We start from the raw sequence: 20,374 nt of genomic DNA on the forward strand, positions 1-20,374 counted from the left end.
GTCCAATGAAGCTTACTACCAGATAACATGGTTTTATTAACTACTTTGGGGATCCCATGATGGTTACACGATGGTTAACTGGAATACACTGGGGTTTCCCCCCACCACCAGTGTTTTGCTTTCTTATCTTTTTTAATTTACTTTGATTGCATTTTAAATTCATTTTTAATCTATTTGGGTTGTTTTATTCTGTATGCTGCCCTGAGGCACTACATGAGATGGGCAGCTATATAAATATGATTGATAAATAAATAAAAGTGTAGGAAGACACATCCTAATAAATCAAGTGCCGCGTTTTAGGGAAGACTATACAGGTAGTCCTCGACTTACAACACTTCGGTGTTCAAAGTTACAACAGCCCTGAAAAAAGTGATTTATGTCTGTTTTCACACTTATGACCACTGCAGCATCCGTGTGGTCATGTGATCAAAATTTAGATGCTTGGCAACCTGACTCATATTTATGAGGGGGTTGCAGTGTTCCGGGGTCATGTGATAAGCAAAATCAACGGGGAAGCCAGATTCATTTAACAACCATGTTGCTAACTTAACAATTGCCGTGATTCACTTAACAACAGTGGCAAGAAAGGTCCTACCATGGGGCAAAACTCACTTAAGTGTCTCACTTAGCAACAGAAATTTGGGGCTCAATTGTGGTTGTGAGTCAAGGGCTACCTGGATAATTAGTGGTCCTCGAATGTGTACCCTTATACCAGGGATAGGCCATCTCGGCTCTTTTATGACTCATGGACTTCAACTCCCAGAATTCCTGAGTCAGCTGACTCAGGAATTCTGGGAGTTGAAGTCCATGAGTCATAAAAGAGCCGAGATGGCCTACCCCTGCCTTATACCCTCATGCACACGCACAAACATTGGCACATCTTCTGGCAGGAGATTTTCATATTCGATACACAGTCAGTATTAAACAGAGAGAATGTTCAGCCTCTAAAGAATGTTTCTTAAAAAATAGAACAGGACAGAAGCCTAAAAGAAAGACAAACGGGGAGAGTCCATCACGTTCTGAAGCCAAACTCCAGATGAAGTGACTTGTTCCTTTTTTGAAGTACCTCTGTTTCGGTGCAGGAGAGCAGAGGGGGATGATTTGCCCCCAAATGTGAATCCAGAGGTGAGGGTGAACCTGGAGACACACCTGCAATGAAGAAAGCAAAAGAGATTGCAATGGATTCCTTTCTCCCGAGATCCTTCTCTTACCATAGTCAGAACACCGTCAGGGACATGTTTCATTACACTTTTGATAGTGTTTTAATTACAAGATAGGAGATGGCAGCTTGGCAATTTAGGTAACGATTAGGGGACTGGAGACTAAAACATATGAAGAATGGTGGCAGGAATTGGGTATGTCTAGTTCAGGGGTAGGCAACCTCGGCTCTTTTGATGACTTGTGGACTTCAACACCCAGAATTCCTGAACCAGCCATGCTGACTCAGGAATTCTGGGAGTTGAAGTCCACAAGTCATCAAAGAGCCCAGGTTGCCTACCCCTGGTCTAGCCGAATGAAAAGAAGGACTAGGGGTGACATGGTCACAGTGTTCCAATATCTCAGGGGCTGCAACAAAGAAGAGGGGGGGGTCATCCTTCAAAGCACCTGAAGGCAGGACAAGAAGCGACAGACAGAAACTAATCAAGGAGGGAAGCAACCTAGAATTAAGGAGTAAATTTCCTGACAGTTAGAACAATTAATCAGTGGAACAGTGGTACATTAATTGGAAGCTGTGGGTGCTCCATCCCTGGGGGTTTTAAAGAAGAAACTGGACAGGCATTCGCTTGAAATGGTATAGAGTTTCTTGTCTGAGCCAGGGGTTGGACTAGAAGACCTCTGAGGTCTGTTCCAACTCTGTTATTCTGTTAATTGGAGGTGAGCCCTCCTCCTCCTCCCCCCCCCCCGGAATAAATTACAGGACTGTCACTTAAGACTGGGAAAGTGGAAGCCATCTCAGAAAAATGAAAAGAAAAAAAATCTGCACATGAGGGTTCAGATAGTCGCTGAGAATCACACTGAATCAAGAGGATCTTTACCTTCTCAACTGCACTGTTGATGTCATATCTTTGACAGCAATCAACAATGATTACTCCCACCTATTGGTGGAAAGGTGGGGTGCCATTCCCAGGAACAAAGCCCAGGTAATGGGACACACGTAACAGGAAGGAACCCTTTTGGTTGCAATGCTGATAATTCATAACAGAGAACTACCCCGCTCTGCACACACACCCTCCCCACACCTAGTGCAGTGCAGTGCTGATCACACTGCAATTAAGCACCTGATCTTCGGTTTTCCAGGGTGCGGTAATTTGCATGGCTGCATCTCAATCCCGCCAGGATGTCATGGATTCTCCACAAATCCTGCTGAGCTGCTGCTTGGTCCTAAAGGAAGGGAATTGATGGACAAATAGAGAGAACGGCCACACCTCCTATCTTTCTGCCTTTTCCCATCACCACTTCTGAACGAGAGCCGAAATTTCTCAGGTGACAGGAGCGCTGCTGTCGAACACTCCCCTATGTTTTTAAGGCAGAGCATTATTTCTAAAGCTGTGCAGTATTTCTTCCATGGATGGGAATTTTCAGTATGTGTTGGTATCAAGTGTACAGATATTGAGGCCTTTTTTAGTTTTTCTTTCATTGTTTAAAAATCTTTTTCCTAGTATTTAAAACAGCAGTTAATCAAAGAAAAACAGGAATTCCTATAAATAAAAAAAAGAGGGCGGATGACCCTGAAGATAGGAATCCAAGTTGTCTCCTGCTTTCTGTTCCTGTTATTAAATAATTAAATTAGGAATGCCGAATAATTTGCATAAAATGAAAGTATCTTTTTTTATGGCTGTAAAATACCAAATCAATTGTTTATTAGTTCCACGCATTCATTTTAGCTATCATTAAGGTTCAAAAGCTGACTTACCAATAGTTCTACGCGGGGAAAAACCCGAAAAACCAAGGATCCATATATATATATATATATATATATATATATATATATATATATATATGTATGTATGTATGTATGTATGTATGTATATATATATATGTATGTATGTATATATATATATATATATATATATATATATATATATATATATATATATATATATATATATATATATATATATATATATATATATATATATATATATATATATATATATATATATATATATATATATATATATATATATATATATATATATATATATATATTTATTTATTTATTTATTTTCAAGGGTACAGGTATGTAGGCCTTGGCGTATTCGGGTCTTTTCCCGTGTAAGACTGAGGGTGTCTTGGTGACGTTTCGACGAGGTCCCACTCGTCATCTTCAGGCTGGTGTCTTCGGCTTCGTGCTTGTGCGAGCAAAGCGTGATCGGAGCTGCCGTCTCTCTATAAATATTGGTGGGGGGTGCTGGCTTTGTTGCTGTAAGCGGATTGGTTGGCTGTGTTGTTACATGTTGATTGGTTGATGGGCTTATTGTAACAGCACAGCCAACCAACCCGCTTACAGCAACAAAGCCAGCACCCCCCACCCCCCCACCAATATTTATAGAGAGATGGCAGCTCCGATCACGCTTTGCTCGCACAAGCACGAAGCCGAAGACATCAGCCTGAAGATGACGTCACCAAGACACCCTCAGTCTTACACGGGAAAAGACCCAAATACGCCAAGAAAAGAAAGAAAGAAAGAAAGAAAGAAAGAAAGAAAGAAAGAAAGAAAGAAAGAAAGAAAGAAAGAAAGAAAGAAAGAAAGAAAGAAAGAAAGAAAGAAAGAAAGAAAGAAAGAAAGAAAGAAAGAAAGAAAGAAAGAAAGAAAGAAAGAAAGAAAAGAAAGAAAGAAAGAATTAACTGAGTCAAAAGGCTCCTGTCAGTGAGTGACTATGGTCTACTTAGCAATGCAGCCTGGTGGGTATCCACTAGAACAGAATCTTGTATCTTTGGAGATGCAACTGAGAAAGCTCCGTCCCTCATATTTAAGATTTACCTGGGGATGCCCGGAAGTCCGAGTATGCTCCAAGGAGCACTTCAGCATCTGTACGTCACTTTCCAAGGCCGTATAATCTTCCCATACTCGTTCACTGTCCTGGACAGAAACAGTGACCCAGCTACTTAGTCAGACATTCCCTACTGAATATATATTCGTACAACAACCAAATCTTAAGATCTGATCCAGCTTACCTGTGCTACTGTATGGTAAGAGAGAAAGCTGATGAGATACAGCACGGTGGTGCCTTGGCACTCAGCTGCTTTGAAACTCATCACATTTGCTACTCAAAGCACTTTGCCGTGAAAATTTTGTCCTGGTACCCACTGTCTGTTTGATACTCAACGCACAAGCTAGAACTTGTTGGTGTTGGCTGCCTTGCGGCTCATTATGTTATTCCTTATGAGACAAAATTGTTTGATGCTATTGTTTTTTGATACTCATCACGCCTCCCAGAGCAATTAACGAGTACCGAGGTATCATTGTATACTATATGGTCTTACTGAATCTGTCCTGCAAAATATCTGGACAACCACCAGGTGGCTAGCAGTCCATCTGGATTTTTGCAGCACAGAAATATAGCCAGCTGGCTGGCCTTGTGTACAGAAACATTGTGCACGTTGCCTGGGTGACACTCTCCCAAGTCCAGATGGGAAACTCCAAAGAAGGTCATGGAGAATAAGAGGGTTAAGATCCTGTGGGATTTTCAGATCCAGATAGTCAGGCAGGTACTGGGTAATTAACCAGACGTTGTGGCAGGAGACAAGGGCCAGAAGACAAGAGCGGCGACAGATATAGTGCAGGGGTCCCCAATCTATGGTCCACAGCCCACTGCCAAGCCGTGGGCTACCGACCACCAGGCTGCGAGACAGGCTGGCTAGTGCACGAACGTTTGTGTGCGCACTCAACCCCACTCGCACTAGAGCCTGCAGACCAGTTTGCCTATGCGCGCAGGGCTAGCAGCGGCGGTGGCTAGAACATGCAAGCATGCAAAAATGGGGCCGCTAGCGCACGGGGGTTACACAGCCCATTTGCACATCTGCGTGGGACTAGTAGCGGCGGCAGCTAGCTCCAGTGCACACATGCAAATGGGGCTGCTAGCCCCATGCAGGTGCCCGCAGCCCCATTCACGCAGGCGTATGCGTGCATGCACACACAAATTTCCCACCTGCTCCCTCTCCCACCGGGCCACCAGCATAAAAAGGTTGGTGACCTCTGATATAGTGTACAAAATGATATAGTGCAACATCAGGAAGGAGAAGGAGCACCCGGGCCTGAAGGAGGAATTAGAGAGGACATGGAAATAAAGGCTGAAGTGATCCCAGTGATAACAGAAGCACTCTGAGCTGGGCAATGGCTACAACAGATCCCAGGAACAGCTTCAGAGCTCTCTGTCCAGAACAGCGCAATGTTAGGAACGACTAATATACTCCACAGAACCCTCAATGCATTTGGATGTTTCCAGGCTGGGAAAGACAAATATGCAGTATTTCTTTCTCTTTTCCCATAAGTACTACCAGCTGATGTTCAAACAGCTGGACCTCACCTGATATACAGCTACCAATTGACCTGTGTGCAGATCGACTCAGGATGTTTCTTCAAAGGATATTTTCACTTAAGTATCAGGGAGCTGCAACCACTCACCAACGCAAGATCGCAGAGACGGGCACGGATGTGCACCAGTTCGTCTTGCAGTTGCCTTTGTTGATAGCAGATCTTCTCCACGGTGGCATCTTGGCCTTTGAACTCCTCCAGCCTCAAGTGTGTTACTTCCAAGGCCTTTTCCAGACGTTCCTGAAACAATACCATATTGAGAACTGTCAGCCCAGCAGAGATTTTCCTTCATTGCAGTTTGATGAATCTGTCATGGTTCCGACAGAGACGAATAAAGCAGAACTCGGAGGCTTGCAAGTTCCCCAAATAGGTTTTATTAGTTACAAAGTATCGGCATGGTCAAGAGTGGAACCAAGTCTGGATACACAAGCAACAATTTCCCAAAACAAAGCTAAATGCTCCACCCACAAAAGCTATGTAAGCAACTACATTCCCCAATATGATTATTTGGCAGGCTTTTGATGAAACACCCAGTCCACAGTCTCGGGAGCAGCCGATGACCTTGGTTCCCACGGGACAAAAGATTATTTTGACTAGCGAAGCAAAAACCCCCTCTGTTCTATGTGGCAACCTAGAATGAGAAGGAAAATGGCTGCAGCCATGCTCATTTGTAGAGTTGACAGAATCAACAAAACAAACGTTTGTTTCAAGGCCTTTTGCAGAACCACAGAAATGGACAGTATCGCAGACTACTTAGCATAGGGAGAGAACCAGTCCCAAGACCTTGCAGCTGATATTTGGCAGCAAATGACAAAAAGGACTTCTAATCAATTTGAGGTTGAAAGTCAATTCTAATAGATATATAAGGCGATATCATGATATTTAATTTAATTTAATTTAATAATATTTCTATACCGCCCTTCTCCCTGAGGACTCAGGGCGGTTCACAGGGCAAAAGTGAAATACAAAATACAAACATTAAAAAGAGATTAAATGATTGCCCAAGTTAAAACAATTAATATACAATTATAAAACCCCAAAGATAAAATTAAGAATACAAAAAATAAAAAACCCCACCAATCCCCATCAGGCTAGGCCGGCTTGTACAAACAAAAACGTCTTGAGATCGCGACGAAAGGAGCGAAGATCGGGCGCCATCCGGAGCTCTACCGGTGTTCTGTACCAGCCTACTACCGGCCTTGCAGAAAGGCAACCCCTGTACAAACGGTAGAGACTGGAAAACAACTGAGGCTGGAAGGCGTCTGCCAAGTTTAATTCACAAGCAAAACAACAGAACAAGAAACAAAATACCGGAACTTTGATCCTCAAACGGAGCGGTTGCTTTCAGCAACCAGCCCTTCCCCAAACACTCCCTTTATTAGAGTTCAGGGCGTGGCCTCCCTGTGCCTCCTTCTGAGGAGTCCCTCAGCCTTTCTCTGCTTGTTCCTGCTTGACTGCCTCCTGCGTCGGGCATCCTTGAACAGGGCCAGCTGTGGGTCATCATCATCCGCACTGTCGGGCTCGCACAGCTGAGAAGAGGGCCCTGGCTGGGGGCTCTGCGAAGCCTCCAAGCCATCATCAGCAAGTTCGTCTTCAACACCCTCCTCCTCCCCCTCGTCTGAGTCATCCGAGACATCCGAGCCGGCTGCCGGACCCACAGGCTGGCCCTGAATCACAACACTATCCCGCACCGCAGGGCCCTTCCCCCGGGTCTGCCGATCCGGATGCGGTCGGGATGGGAATTGTTCGTGAAAAGCAGTCACCAACGCAGGGGCATGAACGGCGGTCGCGTCTTCCCAGGTGAAGTCCTCCGGTCCGTATCCTTTCCACTCGATCAGGTACTGGAAACGACCTTTCAGCCAACGGGAATCCCTGATGCTGGTGAGCTCGTACTCGGGGGTGCTGCCTCCATCACGAGGTCCTGATGGGGGAGGTTCCGCTTGGCAGAGTGGACAAGCCGGTTGCTCGGGGACCAACAGGGACCGATGGAAAACTGGGTGAACGCGCAGGGAACGTGGCAGAGTTAAACGATAGGCGACCGGATTGATGACAGCCTCGACTGGGAACGGTCCTAGGTAACGGTGATCCAACTTCCTCGCCGGCCGTGTGGATGGTAGGTTCCTGGTGGACAGCCAGACCCGATCCCCCACCGATAGTGGAGGCGTATCCCGTCTTGACCGATCAGCAAACCTCTTGTAATCGGCCTTGGCCTTCTCCAGCTGCCGTCGCACCAATCGTTGGATCGCCTGTAACTCTGCCATGAAGTCGTTCGCTGCCGGCTCCGGTGAGTCCACGGGAGAAAGGGGGAAAAACCGGGGGTGATAACCCACATTGGCCAAGAACGGTGTCATCTGCGTGGAGGTGTGCTGCGAGTTGTTAAAGGCAAACTCGGCTATGGCCAGATAGTCCACCCAATTGTCCTGCTGCAGGTTGACGTAGCAGCGCAGATACTGCTCCAGGATACCGATGACCTTCTCGGTTCCCCCGTCAGTTTGAGGATGATGCGCGGACGAGAGGCAAACCTTGATGTCCAACGCACACATCAACTCCTGCCAGAAGCGGGCTGTAAACTGGGCCCCCCTATCGGAGACGACTCTATCGGGGAGGCCGTGCAGCCGAAACACCTGTTGGATGAACATGCGACTAGTGGCGCGAGCTGACGGTAAGCCGCGACAGGGGATGAAGTGCGCCATCTTGGTCAGCATGTCCACCACCACAAACACTGTCATGAAGCCGGAGGATGGGGGTAAATCCGTCAGAAAGTCCATGGACACAGCCCCCCAGGGTCTCTTGGGTGTTGGCAAAGGCTGCAGTAATCCAGGCGGGGCCCCTGTCGCTGACTTGGCCTGCCTGCATGGGATGCAGGAGGTGACATAAGACTGGACGTCGTGTCGGACTCGGGGCCACCAGAAGGTACGGGAGACCAGGTTCAGAGTCTTGAACAGGCCAAAATGCCCCGCTGCCGGGTTATCATGACACTGGCTGAGGACGAGTCCCCTGAGTGGCCCTCCCGGAACATAGAGCCGGTCACGATAATACAAGAGTCCATCCGTGACCGTCCAAGGCGAATCTGGCCCCACCTCCTCCTTCCGCTGAGCCACCCACGCCTCCTGCTGCTGCGCCTCCCGGATCCGAGCCCGTATATCAACCGGCTCCCGCACCGCAGCAAAAGACTCGACGGGGATCACTGTCCTGGGCAGAAGCTTGTCTTCCACTCGGGTATATTCGGGCTTCCTGGACAGAGCATCCGCTCTCTGATTGTGCCCGCTTGGTATTTACCGAACCCGGAAGTCAAACCTCGCAAAGAAAAGGGACCACCGGATCTGGCGTTGGTTCAAATTCCGAGTGGTCTGCAGGCTTTCCAGATTCTTATGGTCCGTCCGGACCTCGATTTGATGCCGCGCCCCCTCCAGATGATGCCTCCAAGCCTCGAACGCCGCCTTGATGGCCAGCAGCTCCTTCTCCCAGATGGTATAGTTGCGCTCCGAGGGGTTCAATTTCCGAGAGTGATACGCGCAAGGGAAAAGGGTACCGCTGGGCGTCGTTGCCTGGAGTAACACGGCCCCAATGGCAATGTCGGAGGCGTCCGCCTCCACGACAAACGGCCGTTGCGGGTCAGGATGCTTCAAGATGGGCTCCTTCATGAAGGCTTCCTTCAAAGCCTGGAACGCCTGTTGTTCTGGTGCGTTCCACTGGAACCGAGTCTTCTTCTGCAGGAGCCGGGTGAGGGGGGCTGTCAAGGCAGCAAAGCCAGGGATGAATGTTCGATAGTAGTTGGCAAATCCAAGAAGTCGCTGAACATCCTTCACGCGACGCGGGGGTTGCCAACTCTGCAACGACTCAACTTTACTCGGCTCCATGGCGATGCCCTCAGGAGAAATGCGGTGACCCAGGAAATCGATGGTCACCCGGTAGAACTGGCACTTCTCCAACTTGGCAAACAGCCGATGTTCTCGGAGGCGCTGCAGGACCTGACGGAGATGCTGATGATGCACTTCACGCGACGGGGAGTAGATCAGGATGTCGTCCAGGTAGATCACGACAAACTGGTCCAACAGATCCCGAAAGATGTCGTTCATAAAATGCTGAAACACAGCGGGGGCGTTGGTCAGGCCAAACGGCATCACCGTGTACTCAAAATGTCCATAGCGAGTACCAAACGCCGTCTTCCACTCATCACCCGGCCGAACCCTGACGAGGTTGTAAGCTCCACGCAGGTCCAGTTTCGTGAAGATCTTAGCCTCCCGGAGTCGGTCCAAGAGCTCGGGGATGAGGGGCAGCGGGTAACGGTTGCGCACCGTGATGGCGTTGAGTTTCCGGTAGTCACAGCAAAGCCGTAACTCGCCCGACTTCTTTTTGACGAAGAGCACGGGTGCAGACACTGGCGAGGATGAGGGCCGGATGAAACCGTGAGCCAAATTCTTCTCCAGAAAGTCCCACAATGCAGCCAACTCGGGCTCCGACATGGAGTACAAACGCCCCACTGGGAGAGGCGCATCAGGGACTAAATCAATGGAGCAGTCAAAGGGCCTGTGCGGGGGTAATTGATCCGCCTCTGACTCGCTGAACACATCAGCAAAGTCGGACAGTTCGGGAGGCAAGGAAACCCCTGGGGAACCCTCCACCTGGCCGGCACAGATATGGCGGGAGTGGTCCACGCACTGCAAGCTTGGGAAGGTGACCAAGTTCTGAGACCAATAGATCTGTGGATCATGCGCCCGGAGCCACGCCAGTCCCAAGACCACGGGGAAGTGCAGATCCGAAGTGATGTAGAACTGGATGGCCTCCACATGGGAACTGATGGCCATACACACTGGTTGCGTGGCGGCCGTAATAGGCCCGGACAGGAGCACTCGACCATCGATAGTCTCCACTAACATGGGCGGATCCACCGGACACTGGGGAACAGCCCATTTGGCCACAAAGGCTGAGTCCATAAAGTTTGTGGTAGCCCCAGAGTCAATTAAGGCATGGACTGGAATCCCCTCTGGCTTGCCAGGAAGGATCAGACGTGCCTCCAAAATCAAATGCCGTGGAGGTTCACAGGCACCATCGGAACGGCGTCGCTCAGTGTGGTTGTTGTGGGACGCCCGATCTATCACACCGTCTAGATCGGGCTCGGGGCGTTTCCCGACAGCAAAGTAGGGGACTTTCTCGGGGCAGGCTTGGTCACTGATGCCCGCTGACGCTTCTTTGGGCAAGAAGCAGCCAAATGTCCAGGGTCCCCACAGTAAAAACACAACCCCCCCGATCGTCGTCTGTCCATTTCCGTCACCGATAGACGAGACCTGGCGGCACCCAGCTCCATTGGCTCCTCCCTTTGGACTGGGGGCTCACGCACAACAGGGGCAGCAGGGGTCTGTGGGGTGGCACGGCGACTCTTTCGCTGCTGCAGCCGGGCATCGATCCGCAGGCAAAGATGGATCAGCCCATTCAGGTCTGAGGGAATGTCCACGCGGGCCAGCTCATCCAACATCTCCTCCGACAATCCATCCTGGAAGGCATCCACGAGCGCAGCCTCATTCCAGGCGGAATCCTGGCTAAGCAGCCGGAAATCGCTGATATAGGCCTGTAGGGGGCGTTGACCCTGCCTCAGAGCTTTCAGGCGTCGGGTGGCAGTCTGCGTCCTAATTGGGTCCTCGTACATTAGGCGCATATGGTCACAAAACCCCACAAAGTTATCCAACAAAGGGCTAGGTTGTGCCAGCAGAGGCGTGCCCCAACGAGCTGCATCCCCCGAAAGAAGGCTTAACACAAATCCCACCTTATCCCGGTCAGTGGGGAAATCAGCTGCTCTCACGCTGATAAAAAGCTGGCATTGTCCCAGGAAGGCAGGAAACAGTTCTGGATTGCCAGTAAATTTATCCGGCATTGCTATCTGAAATTTCCTCCTGGGTGGGGGTGCAGCATGTACTTGAGCTTGCAGTTGAGCCACCTGAGCTGCCAGCAAAGTGAGTTGCTGAGTGAGCTGAGCATTCTCGGCACGTAGCTGCTCCATCTTAGTAGTAAGGGGTGGGAGGCTGAAAGCAAACTGTTCTGTACCAGCCTACTACCGGCCTTGCAGAAAGGCAACCCCTGTACAAACGGTAGAGACTGGAAAACAACTGAGGCTGGAAGGCGTCTGCCAAGTTTAATTCACAAGCAAAACAACAGAACAAGAAACAAAATACCGGAACTTTGATCCTCAAACGGAGCGGTTGCTTTCAGCAACCAGCCCTTCCCCAAACACTCCCTTTATTAGAGTTCAGGGCGTGGCCTTCCTGTGCCTCCTTCCGAGGAGTCCCACAGCCTTTCTCTGCTTGTTCCTGCTTGACTGCCTCCTGCGTCGGGCGTCCTTGAACAGGGCCAGCTGTGGGTCATCATCATCCGCACTGTCGGGCTCGCGCAGCTGAGAAGAGGGCCCTGGCTGGGGGCTCTGCGAAGCCTCCAAGCCATCATCAGCAAGTTCGTCTTCAACACCCTCCTCCTCCCCCTCGTCTGAGTCATCCGAGACATCCGAGCCGGCTGCCGGACCCACAGGCTGGCCCTGAATCACAACAACCGGTAACTGATTCCACAGCTCCGGAGCGCCCACAGAGAAGGATCTCCCCCTGGGGGCCACCAATCGACATTCTCTGATCGGTGGCACCCTGTGAAAAAGACCTTGGGAAACAAAAGGAATAGCCACAGGCTAGCCCAGGGGTAGGCAACCTTGGCTCTTGTATGACTTGTGGACTTCAACTCCCAGAATTCCTGAGCCAGCTGGCTCATGGCTGGCTCAGGAATTTTGGAAGTTGAAGTCCACGAGCCATAAAAGACCCAAGGTTGTCTACCCCTGGGTTAGACAAAGGTCAAACAAATGGAAATTGAGTCCACAGAAGGAATTGGGGGTGGGGGGCATGGCAAACATCTCAGAAAGGGACCAATCCTAGTTTCTGACACTGTAAAGACGAGGAGGGAAGAGCTGTGCCTTCGGATTTTTAAGAGTCTGTTAATGACATTTTACAGTAAAGATAGCACTTTTTGTCTGGACTACCTCACCAGACTGATGGAGAAAACATTTAAAAAGAGGCGAACTAGCCTATCTCTTCTGGGGATGGCGTGGCTCCATCAGCTTTCTCACTGAAGACTCTGGCAGGATAACTTAAGTTAGAGAAGAAAGTGCACACAGACAGAGAGAGTCTGGCTACAGGGGAGAAGGTAAGGCCAAACCTCCTTAGTAATCCATTGTGTGTCCAGTTCTATTTTTATAAAAGAAATGTAACAAGGACTATTAAGGAAGGTCAGCCTTGCAAGGTAGTCCAGACCAAGAAGCACACCCAGAAGTACTAGCTGCAACTTTATTTGTAAGGATACATAAACAGAATCTTGCAAGTCTTTTCCCCAACCATAGCAAAAAGAGGGGAGGTCCCAGAATGACTCACCAAACACAGTGTTCTCAAACATAACAAGAGCTAAGCAAATGCTCATTTGTTCAATGGAAGTGGGATCAGATACCTTTTCAGCGCAAAGCTGCCCTCTCTCTTCTTCCAGACCTCGAAGCAGTTTGTCTTGGCCACACAATTTTGTCAAAAGAGCCTGAAAACATAGTGGGGGGGGGGGGAAGAGAAAATGGACTGATTCCAATTAAAGCTCTACAGGCGCAGAAGTTTTTTTTTTAAAGGACTTAGCTTACAAGTCAAAATTCTTTGAATGAACATTTGGGGTTTTTACAATGAGGCCTGCAACGTCCAACATTTTTGGACGTGCTAGGCGGGAGATTGGAAGTTACAGCCTCAACTCACCCGGAGAAGGTTGACTACAGAAGCTTACTACTCATGGAAGAAATCCTTCATTTTATGATGATAAAAAGTTCCACGTTTCCAAAATTCAATTGATCAACCTTTGAATTTAATTCACTGCAAAGTTCCAAATTAAGCACATGCTTCTGCCAGCTGCTTGACCACCTACTACAAACAAATGTTTATATTGTGTAAAGCTTTCTCTGCTGATAAGTGTGTGAATAAGGCATGGACACAGGCCAGGGTTAGTCCCAATGAGCTACCCTCTATCCATACAATGTAAAGGGAACCTATTGTCTGGCCCTAGGAGAGTGGAAGGAACACTGATTAGAGATGTGAATCCCAAACCTGGTTAACTTGCCAAAATTGGGTAAAATTGGGGTTTGGGGAGGGAGCTAACAACACAAAAACCTATCAAATAGCTTGTTTGATTGTGTGTTGTCGTGGGGGGGATACTGTTCTTTATTCTTTTATATTGTTTTTTTTTATTTTTTGTAAGCAGCCCAGAGCCACTGAAAGTGAATGGGTGGCTATATATGTAAATCTCATATATGCATGCATATGCATACACACACACACACACACTCAATCACAACAGGGACATTTAAATAAGAACTTTCTGATAAACAGTGAAAAGGCTTTCTGATAAGCATTTTGGGGGAACGAAGAAAAAAGTTTGGGAAGCACTGGATTAGAGGGATAGCAGAGATATTATAAGAGCAGAACTTTAGACCTGAACTCACAGCTCCAAGATGGCCAAATGATGGAAGTTTGATCTGGTGATTAAGGCCCTGGCCTAGATTATAATAAAAGGAAAATGCCTCTTCCATTGATCACGGTGTATGCGTGCCTTCAAGTCAGTTTTGACTCCTGGTGACTGCCTAGACTAGTCCGTGCAGGTTTTTTGGCAAGGTATTTTGGAAGTGGATTGCCATTGCCTCTTTTCTAGGGTTGAGACAGAATGACTGGCCCCAAATCACAGTTGGCTTTGCATCCAAAGTGGGAGAAAAATTCATGCTCTCCCATTTTCCAGCCTGATGATGCCTTAACCACAAGCTCTTTCAAAGAAGCTGTAGGCCCATGTAAAATTATTTAACTCAAACTAAAATAATCTTCTAGACTTTGATGGAATCTTTTCTGGGGTGGGGGGGGAGGGGGGACCAGATTTTTGCCATTTGGTCCTGGAGAAATCTGCCTAATCATCTTTTTTTTTTCTGTTCTTAGGCCAACAGTGAAATATATTTCTTCATTTTCATTTCACAATTAACCTTTGAGATTTTCTTTCTTTTCTTTTTCAAATGGTACTTTTGGTACCTCGACTTATGACCACAATTGAGCCTCAAATTTCTGTTGCTAAGTGAGACACTTGTTAAGTGAGCTTTGCCCGCATTTTACGACCTTTCCTGCAACACTTGTTAAGTGAATCGCTGCAGTTGTTAGTAACATGGTTGGGAAATGACTCTGGCTTCCCCGCTGGCTTTGCTTGTCAGAAGGTCACAAAAGGGGATCACATGACCCTCAGGACACAGCGACCGTCATTAAGGATGAGTCAGTTGCCAAGCATCTGAATTTTGATCATGGGAACATGGGGATGCTGCGACGGTCGTAAGTGTGAAAAATGGTCATAAGTCACTTTTTCAGTGCTGTTGTAACTTCGAATGGTCACTAAGTGAACTGTCGTATGTCAAGGACTGCCTGTAAGGGAAATTGGCAAAGCAAAAGCAATACACATCATCCATTGGTAAGAGAAGAGAAATGCATACGTCGGTGTCACTTTCAAACCGCTGCCTGCCAGGAGAATGGCTGCTCCTTTCCTGCAGTGCGTTTCGACCCTAGAAAGACAGCAAATAGAGCATCCATGTTATCACCCCACAAATAGAAGGGGGGAAAAAGTGGCAGCGCTGGCTTTTGCACCAAAGCAGGGGCCACTACACACGTGCTCAAGATACTTATTTATTTATTTATTATTTATTAATTCAATTTGTATACCGCCCTATTCCCGAAGGACTCAGGGCGGTTTACAGGGCAAAATTTAAAAACAATACAGTATAAAATTAAGTTAAAATAAAATAAAATAAAATATGGCCCCAAGAATTAAAATCCCAATTTAAAATCATTAAAAAACCCCAAACCTGGATCTTAGCAAGGTTTCTATGAGTACTTTGGTGCAACTCTTGCCTAAAGAAACCTAGCCAGTCAGTCAGGGAGAAAGCGAGGCAAAACCTTAGTTTGAGGGACTAGATTTTCACACGCGGGGAGATGTTGACATCAAGTCGGATTTGGTCAAATTATGACGGTTTGCATTTCAAAACAAGGAGCCCGAAAGAAATTGTTTAAAATCCAAATGCTGATTCTTGCTAAAATTAACCGAGTAAAAGTGATGCGGTTAAACAGGACTTAACCAAAATCTTGCTAAGCTATATTACCTCAGCAGCAATACAATATTCTAATGGGGACAGTCAAGATCGCAAATGGCAATCACATAAAGCAAGGATGCTGCGGCCATCATGAATGCATGCCAAGTGCCTGAATTCTGATCACATGACCATGTGACTTTTTTCATTGCCATTGTGACTTTGAATGGTTGCTAAACGAAGGGCTGTCAGTGAAAAACTACCTGTGCTATCTATGTCTTACTAAAATTCTTGCAGTTCTTGCAATTGGGCAAATTGTTGCATGGGGAAACCATTTTTGAGTCAACCTATCTCAAATAGGCTAACTTAAAGAATGTGACCAAAATCCAGGAGCCCTGACTCCCATGGGATTGAAATTTGGCGAAACGGTGACTGTTCCGATGCCACCAACTGTTGCACCGCTGCAGTCAGCCGTAGCCACATGACTGTCACTTCTTACTATACTTCCCCAAAATGGCTCTCTGTCCCGCCTCCCTCTGGCCTCTGCACCCAATTGGCTGGCAGCAAGGCCCGATGGGTGAGCAGCAATTGGCTGCTTTGAAACCAAGGCTGAAATCTGAAATTTCTTAACCACGGTGGGCAGAGAGGAAACGATGAGAGCGTGACTTAGATGCTTTCTGGCAAGTTAAGGCTGGTTGGAGGTTGCTGGCAGTTGACAGGTGAGTCTCCCTGGTGGGAGGAGATCAACAGTTCCCTTGGTTCCCCCTATCCTTAGCACAGGGGCAGGCAGTTCCATGGGTCAGCTGAAGAGGAGGAGGAGGAGGAACGGGGGTAGGAGGAGGAGGAGGAAGAGGAGGAGGAGGAGGAGGAGGAAGTGGAGACAGAAGCTTCAACATGGCTTTGCTAAAGGTCATGAACAGAAATGCTGCCAGCCCATATTATATGGGGAAAGAAGGAAAACCCAGTGGGTGATGGGTTGTCCATCACTACATACCATTATATTTGAATACTTAAAGTTCTTCCAAGACAATTTGGATCTGGTTGTTCATGGGTCAGCTGAGGAAGAGGAGCGGGGGGGGGAGGAGGAGGAGGAGGAGACAGAAGTTTCAAGATGGCTTTGCTAAAGGTCACGAAGAGAAACACTGCCAGCCCATATTATAGTTGCAAGAAAAAGTATGTGAACCCTTTGGGATTACGTGGAGTTTTGCATGAATTGGCCATAAAATGCGCTCTAAATGTCATGTAAGTCACAACAATAGAAAAACACAGTCTGCTTAAAATAATACTACACAAACATTAGCTGTTGTCATGTTTTCATTGAACATAACATGTAAACATTCACAGTGCAGGGTGGAAAAAGTATGTGAACCCCTAGCCTAATGACTTCTCCAAGAGCTAATTGGAGCCAGGAGTGAGCCAACCTTGACTCCAATCAGTGTGATGATATTGGATGTGTTGCTGACAGCTGTCCTGCCCTTTAAAAACACACACCTGTTTTGGGTTTACTAGTCTCAAGAAGCACTGTCTGATGTGAACCATGCCTCACAGAAAAGAGCTCTCAGAAGACCTACGATCAAGAATTGTTGACTTGCATGAAGCTGGAAAGGGTTACAAACGTATCTCCAAAAGCCTTGATGTTCATGTGCCCACAGTAAGACAGACTGTCTACAAATGGAGAAAGTTTAGTACTGTTGCTACTCTCCCTAGGCGTGGTCGTCCTGTAAAAATGACTGCAAGAGCACAGCACATAATGCTTAATGAGGTAAAGAAGAATCCTAGAGTGTCAGCTAAAGACCTACAGAAATCTCTGGCACATGCTAACATTTTTGTTGACACATCTACAATAAGGAAAACATTAAACAAGAATGGAGTACATGGGAGGACACCACGGAGGAAGCCATTGGTGTCCAAAAAAAAAATATTGCAGCACGTTTGAAGTTTGCAAAAGAGCACCTGGATGTTCCACAGCACTACTGGCAAAATATACTGTGGACAAATGAAACCAAAATTGAGTTGTTTGGGAAAAACACACAACACTATGTGTGGAGAAAAAAAGGCACAGCACACCAACATCAAAACCTCATCCCCACTGTAAAACATGGCGGAGGGAGCATCATGGTTTGGGGCTGCTTTGCTGCCTCAGGGCCTGGACGGATTGTTGTCATTGATGGGAAAATGAATTCCAGAGTTTATCAGGACATTTTGCAGGAAAACGTACGACCATCTGTCCGCCAACTGAAGCTCCGCAGAGGATGGGTGATGCAACAGGACAATGACCCAAAGCATACAAGTAATTCAACAAAACAATGGCTTCAACAGAACAGAATACGCCTTTTGGAGTGGCCCAGTCAGAGTCCTGACCTCAACTCGATTGAAATGCTGTGGCATGACCTTAAGAGAGCGATTCACACCAGACATCCCAAGAATATTGCTACACTGAAACAGTTTTGTGAAGAGGAGTGGTCCAAAATTACTCCAGATCGTTGTGCAGGTCTGATCTGCAACTACAGGAAACGTTTGGTTGAGGTTATTGCTGCCAAAGGAGGGTCAACCAGTTATTAAGTCCAAAGGTTCACATACTTTTTCCACCCTGCACTGTGAATGTTTCCATCTTATGTTCAATTAAAACATGACAACAGCTAATGTTTGTGTAGTATTATTTTAAGCAGACTGTGTTTTTCTATTGTTGTGACTTACATGACGTTTAGAGCGCATTTTATGGCCAATTCATGCAAAACTCCACGTAATCCCAAAGGGTTCACATACTTTTTCTTGCAACTGTATATGGGGAAAGAAGGAAAACCCAATGGGTGATGGGTTGTCCATCACCACAAACCATTATATTTGAATACTTAAAAGTTCTTCTGAGACAATTTGGATCTGGTTGTTCACATCCCTGCCCAAATCCTTACTGTGCAACCAGGAATAAATGTTCCAGCTACTGCCTGGTTCGTATTACTATGAACAGCAGTAGAAAAGAGTCACATAAATATAACAGCTAGACATTCTATGCAGTTATCTAGTTAATTTTTTGCACTAACATTGTCCGTGATGGTAGGGTTGTTGGCCAAGAACAGGGGAGGAACCGAGTACGAATCGACATACCGTGAACCCTATAGATGTCCTTTTCCCAGGGGTGGACCGAGTGGGCAGGGGAGGAAGGGGTGGTAGGTGCAGGTAGCTTGATGAGGCGGAGTGGGGGGTTATCTGTAGGAAAAGGGAAGGCAATATTAAGGAATATAGCCAAGAAGGGTTAGGAGCAGGTCATGTGACAGTGCAAAAAAAACAAAAAAACCCCTCGAATGTACATTATACACGAAGTACTTTTCAGAAAACTCTGAGCTTTCATTCTAGACAGGAACTTCGAAAATGGTTTGAGGACCCGGGTCAGCTTCTTGCAAGACAATCCAAGTTGCAACAGGGCAATTATGGTTGTTAAGTTATAACGCTCGTAAAACAGGTCATCACGTGACCAGACCCAATTTTTATTATGCCCTTTTCGCAGCAGTCATTAAACACGCACAGTGATCATAAAGCAAAAACTGCAGTTGCTAAGCAAACTCATCGTTCACTATAACTAAATGCCGATTTCCGGGGGGGGGGGGGGGAACGTAAAATGAAGTCACGTGATCGTGGGATGCTGTAAATGTCGCTTGGTTGCCAAGTGCCCAACATGCGGTCATGTGACCTGGGGGGGGATGCGGCTGCTGGAACTTCAGAAACAGGTCATAAGTACCCCAGAAAGCTCCATTGCAACACAGAATGATTGCTAAGCAACTGGTTATAAGTTGAGGACTACCTGTATTTTGCTTTATTGGCATCATTTATACCAATTATAAGGGACGCGGTGGCTCAGTGGGTTAGGACGCTGAAACTTGTCGATCAGAAGGTCGGCAGTTTGGTGGGTTGAATCCCGAGTGCCACATAACAGAGTGAGCGCCTGTTACTTGTCCCAGCTTCTGCCAACCTAGCAGTTCGAAAGCACGTAAAAATGCAAGTAGAAAAATAGGGACCACTACGGTGGGAAGGTAACAGCGTTCTGTGCGCCTTTGGTGTCTAGTCATGCCGGCCACATGACCATGGAGACATCCTCGGACAAGCGCTGGCACTTCGGCTTTGAAACGGAGATGAGCACCGGCCCCTAGAGTTGGAAACAACTAGCACGCATGTGCGGGGGAACCTTTACCTTTATACCAATTATATAATTGGGCTGGAGAACTCAGCTTTTGCTGGGGCTGAATTACTTACGACCACAACTGAGTCCAAAATTTATGTTGCTAAGTGAGAAACCTATGAAGTGAGCTTTGCCCCATTTGTACGACTTTCCTCGCCACATCTGTTAAGTGAATCACTGGAGTTCTTAAATTAGTAACGCGGTTGTTAAAGGAATCTGGCTTCCCTTGCTGACTTTGCTTGTCAGTAGGTCGCAAAAGTGGATCATGTGACTCCGGGACACTGCAGACCGTCACAAATGTGAGTCAGTTGTCAGGCATCTGAATGTACATCACGTAACTGTGGGGATGCTACAACAGTTGTTAAGTGTGGAAAAATGGTCCTAAGTCACTTTTCTCAGGGCCATTGCAACTTTGAACGGTCATTAAACGAACAGTTGTAAGTCAAGAACTACCCGTACTTAGCCACAGAATGCAATATTTTCACAAAAAAATGCAGGAAGCCACACACAGTCCTGGTCATGATGAATGCAGAGGGCACCTTCTGTC

At 47.2% G+C, this 20,374-nt stretch overlaps 1 protein-coding gene across 1 annotated transcript in view; it reads right to left on the minus strand.

The window, feature by feature from the left end:
* LOC308676306 (pleckstrin homology domain-containing family A member 4-like) overlaps positions 1-20,374 on the minus strand; it is a gene marked incomplete at both ends in the record, with an annotated part of 44,683 nt that overhangs the window by 10,792 nt on the left and 13,517 nt on the right. The window contains 7 exons of the mRNA XM_081342118.1: positions 1,067-1,149; positions 2,280-2,382; positions 3,986-4,084; positions 5,630-5,779; positions 13,016-13,096; positions 15,063-15,131; positions 18,759-18,860. Coding sequence (XP_081198244.1) covers positions 1,067-1,149; positions 2,280-2,382; positions 3,986-4,084; positions 5,630-5,779; positions 13,016-13,096; positions 15,063-15,131; positions 18,759-18,860 — 687 coding nt within the window. The remainder of the gene's footprint in view (positions 1-1,066; positions 1,150-2,279; positions 2,383-3,985; positions 4,085-5,629; positions 5,780-13,015; positions 13,097-15,062; positions 15,132-18,758; positions 18,861-20,374) is intronic.

The sequence above is a fragment of the Vipera berus genome, assembly GCF_964194415.1.
Source record: "Vipera berus genome assembly, chromosome: W".
NCBI lineage: Eukaryota > Metazoa > Chordata > Lepidosauria > Squamata > Viperidae > Vipera > Vipera berus.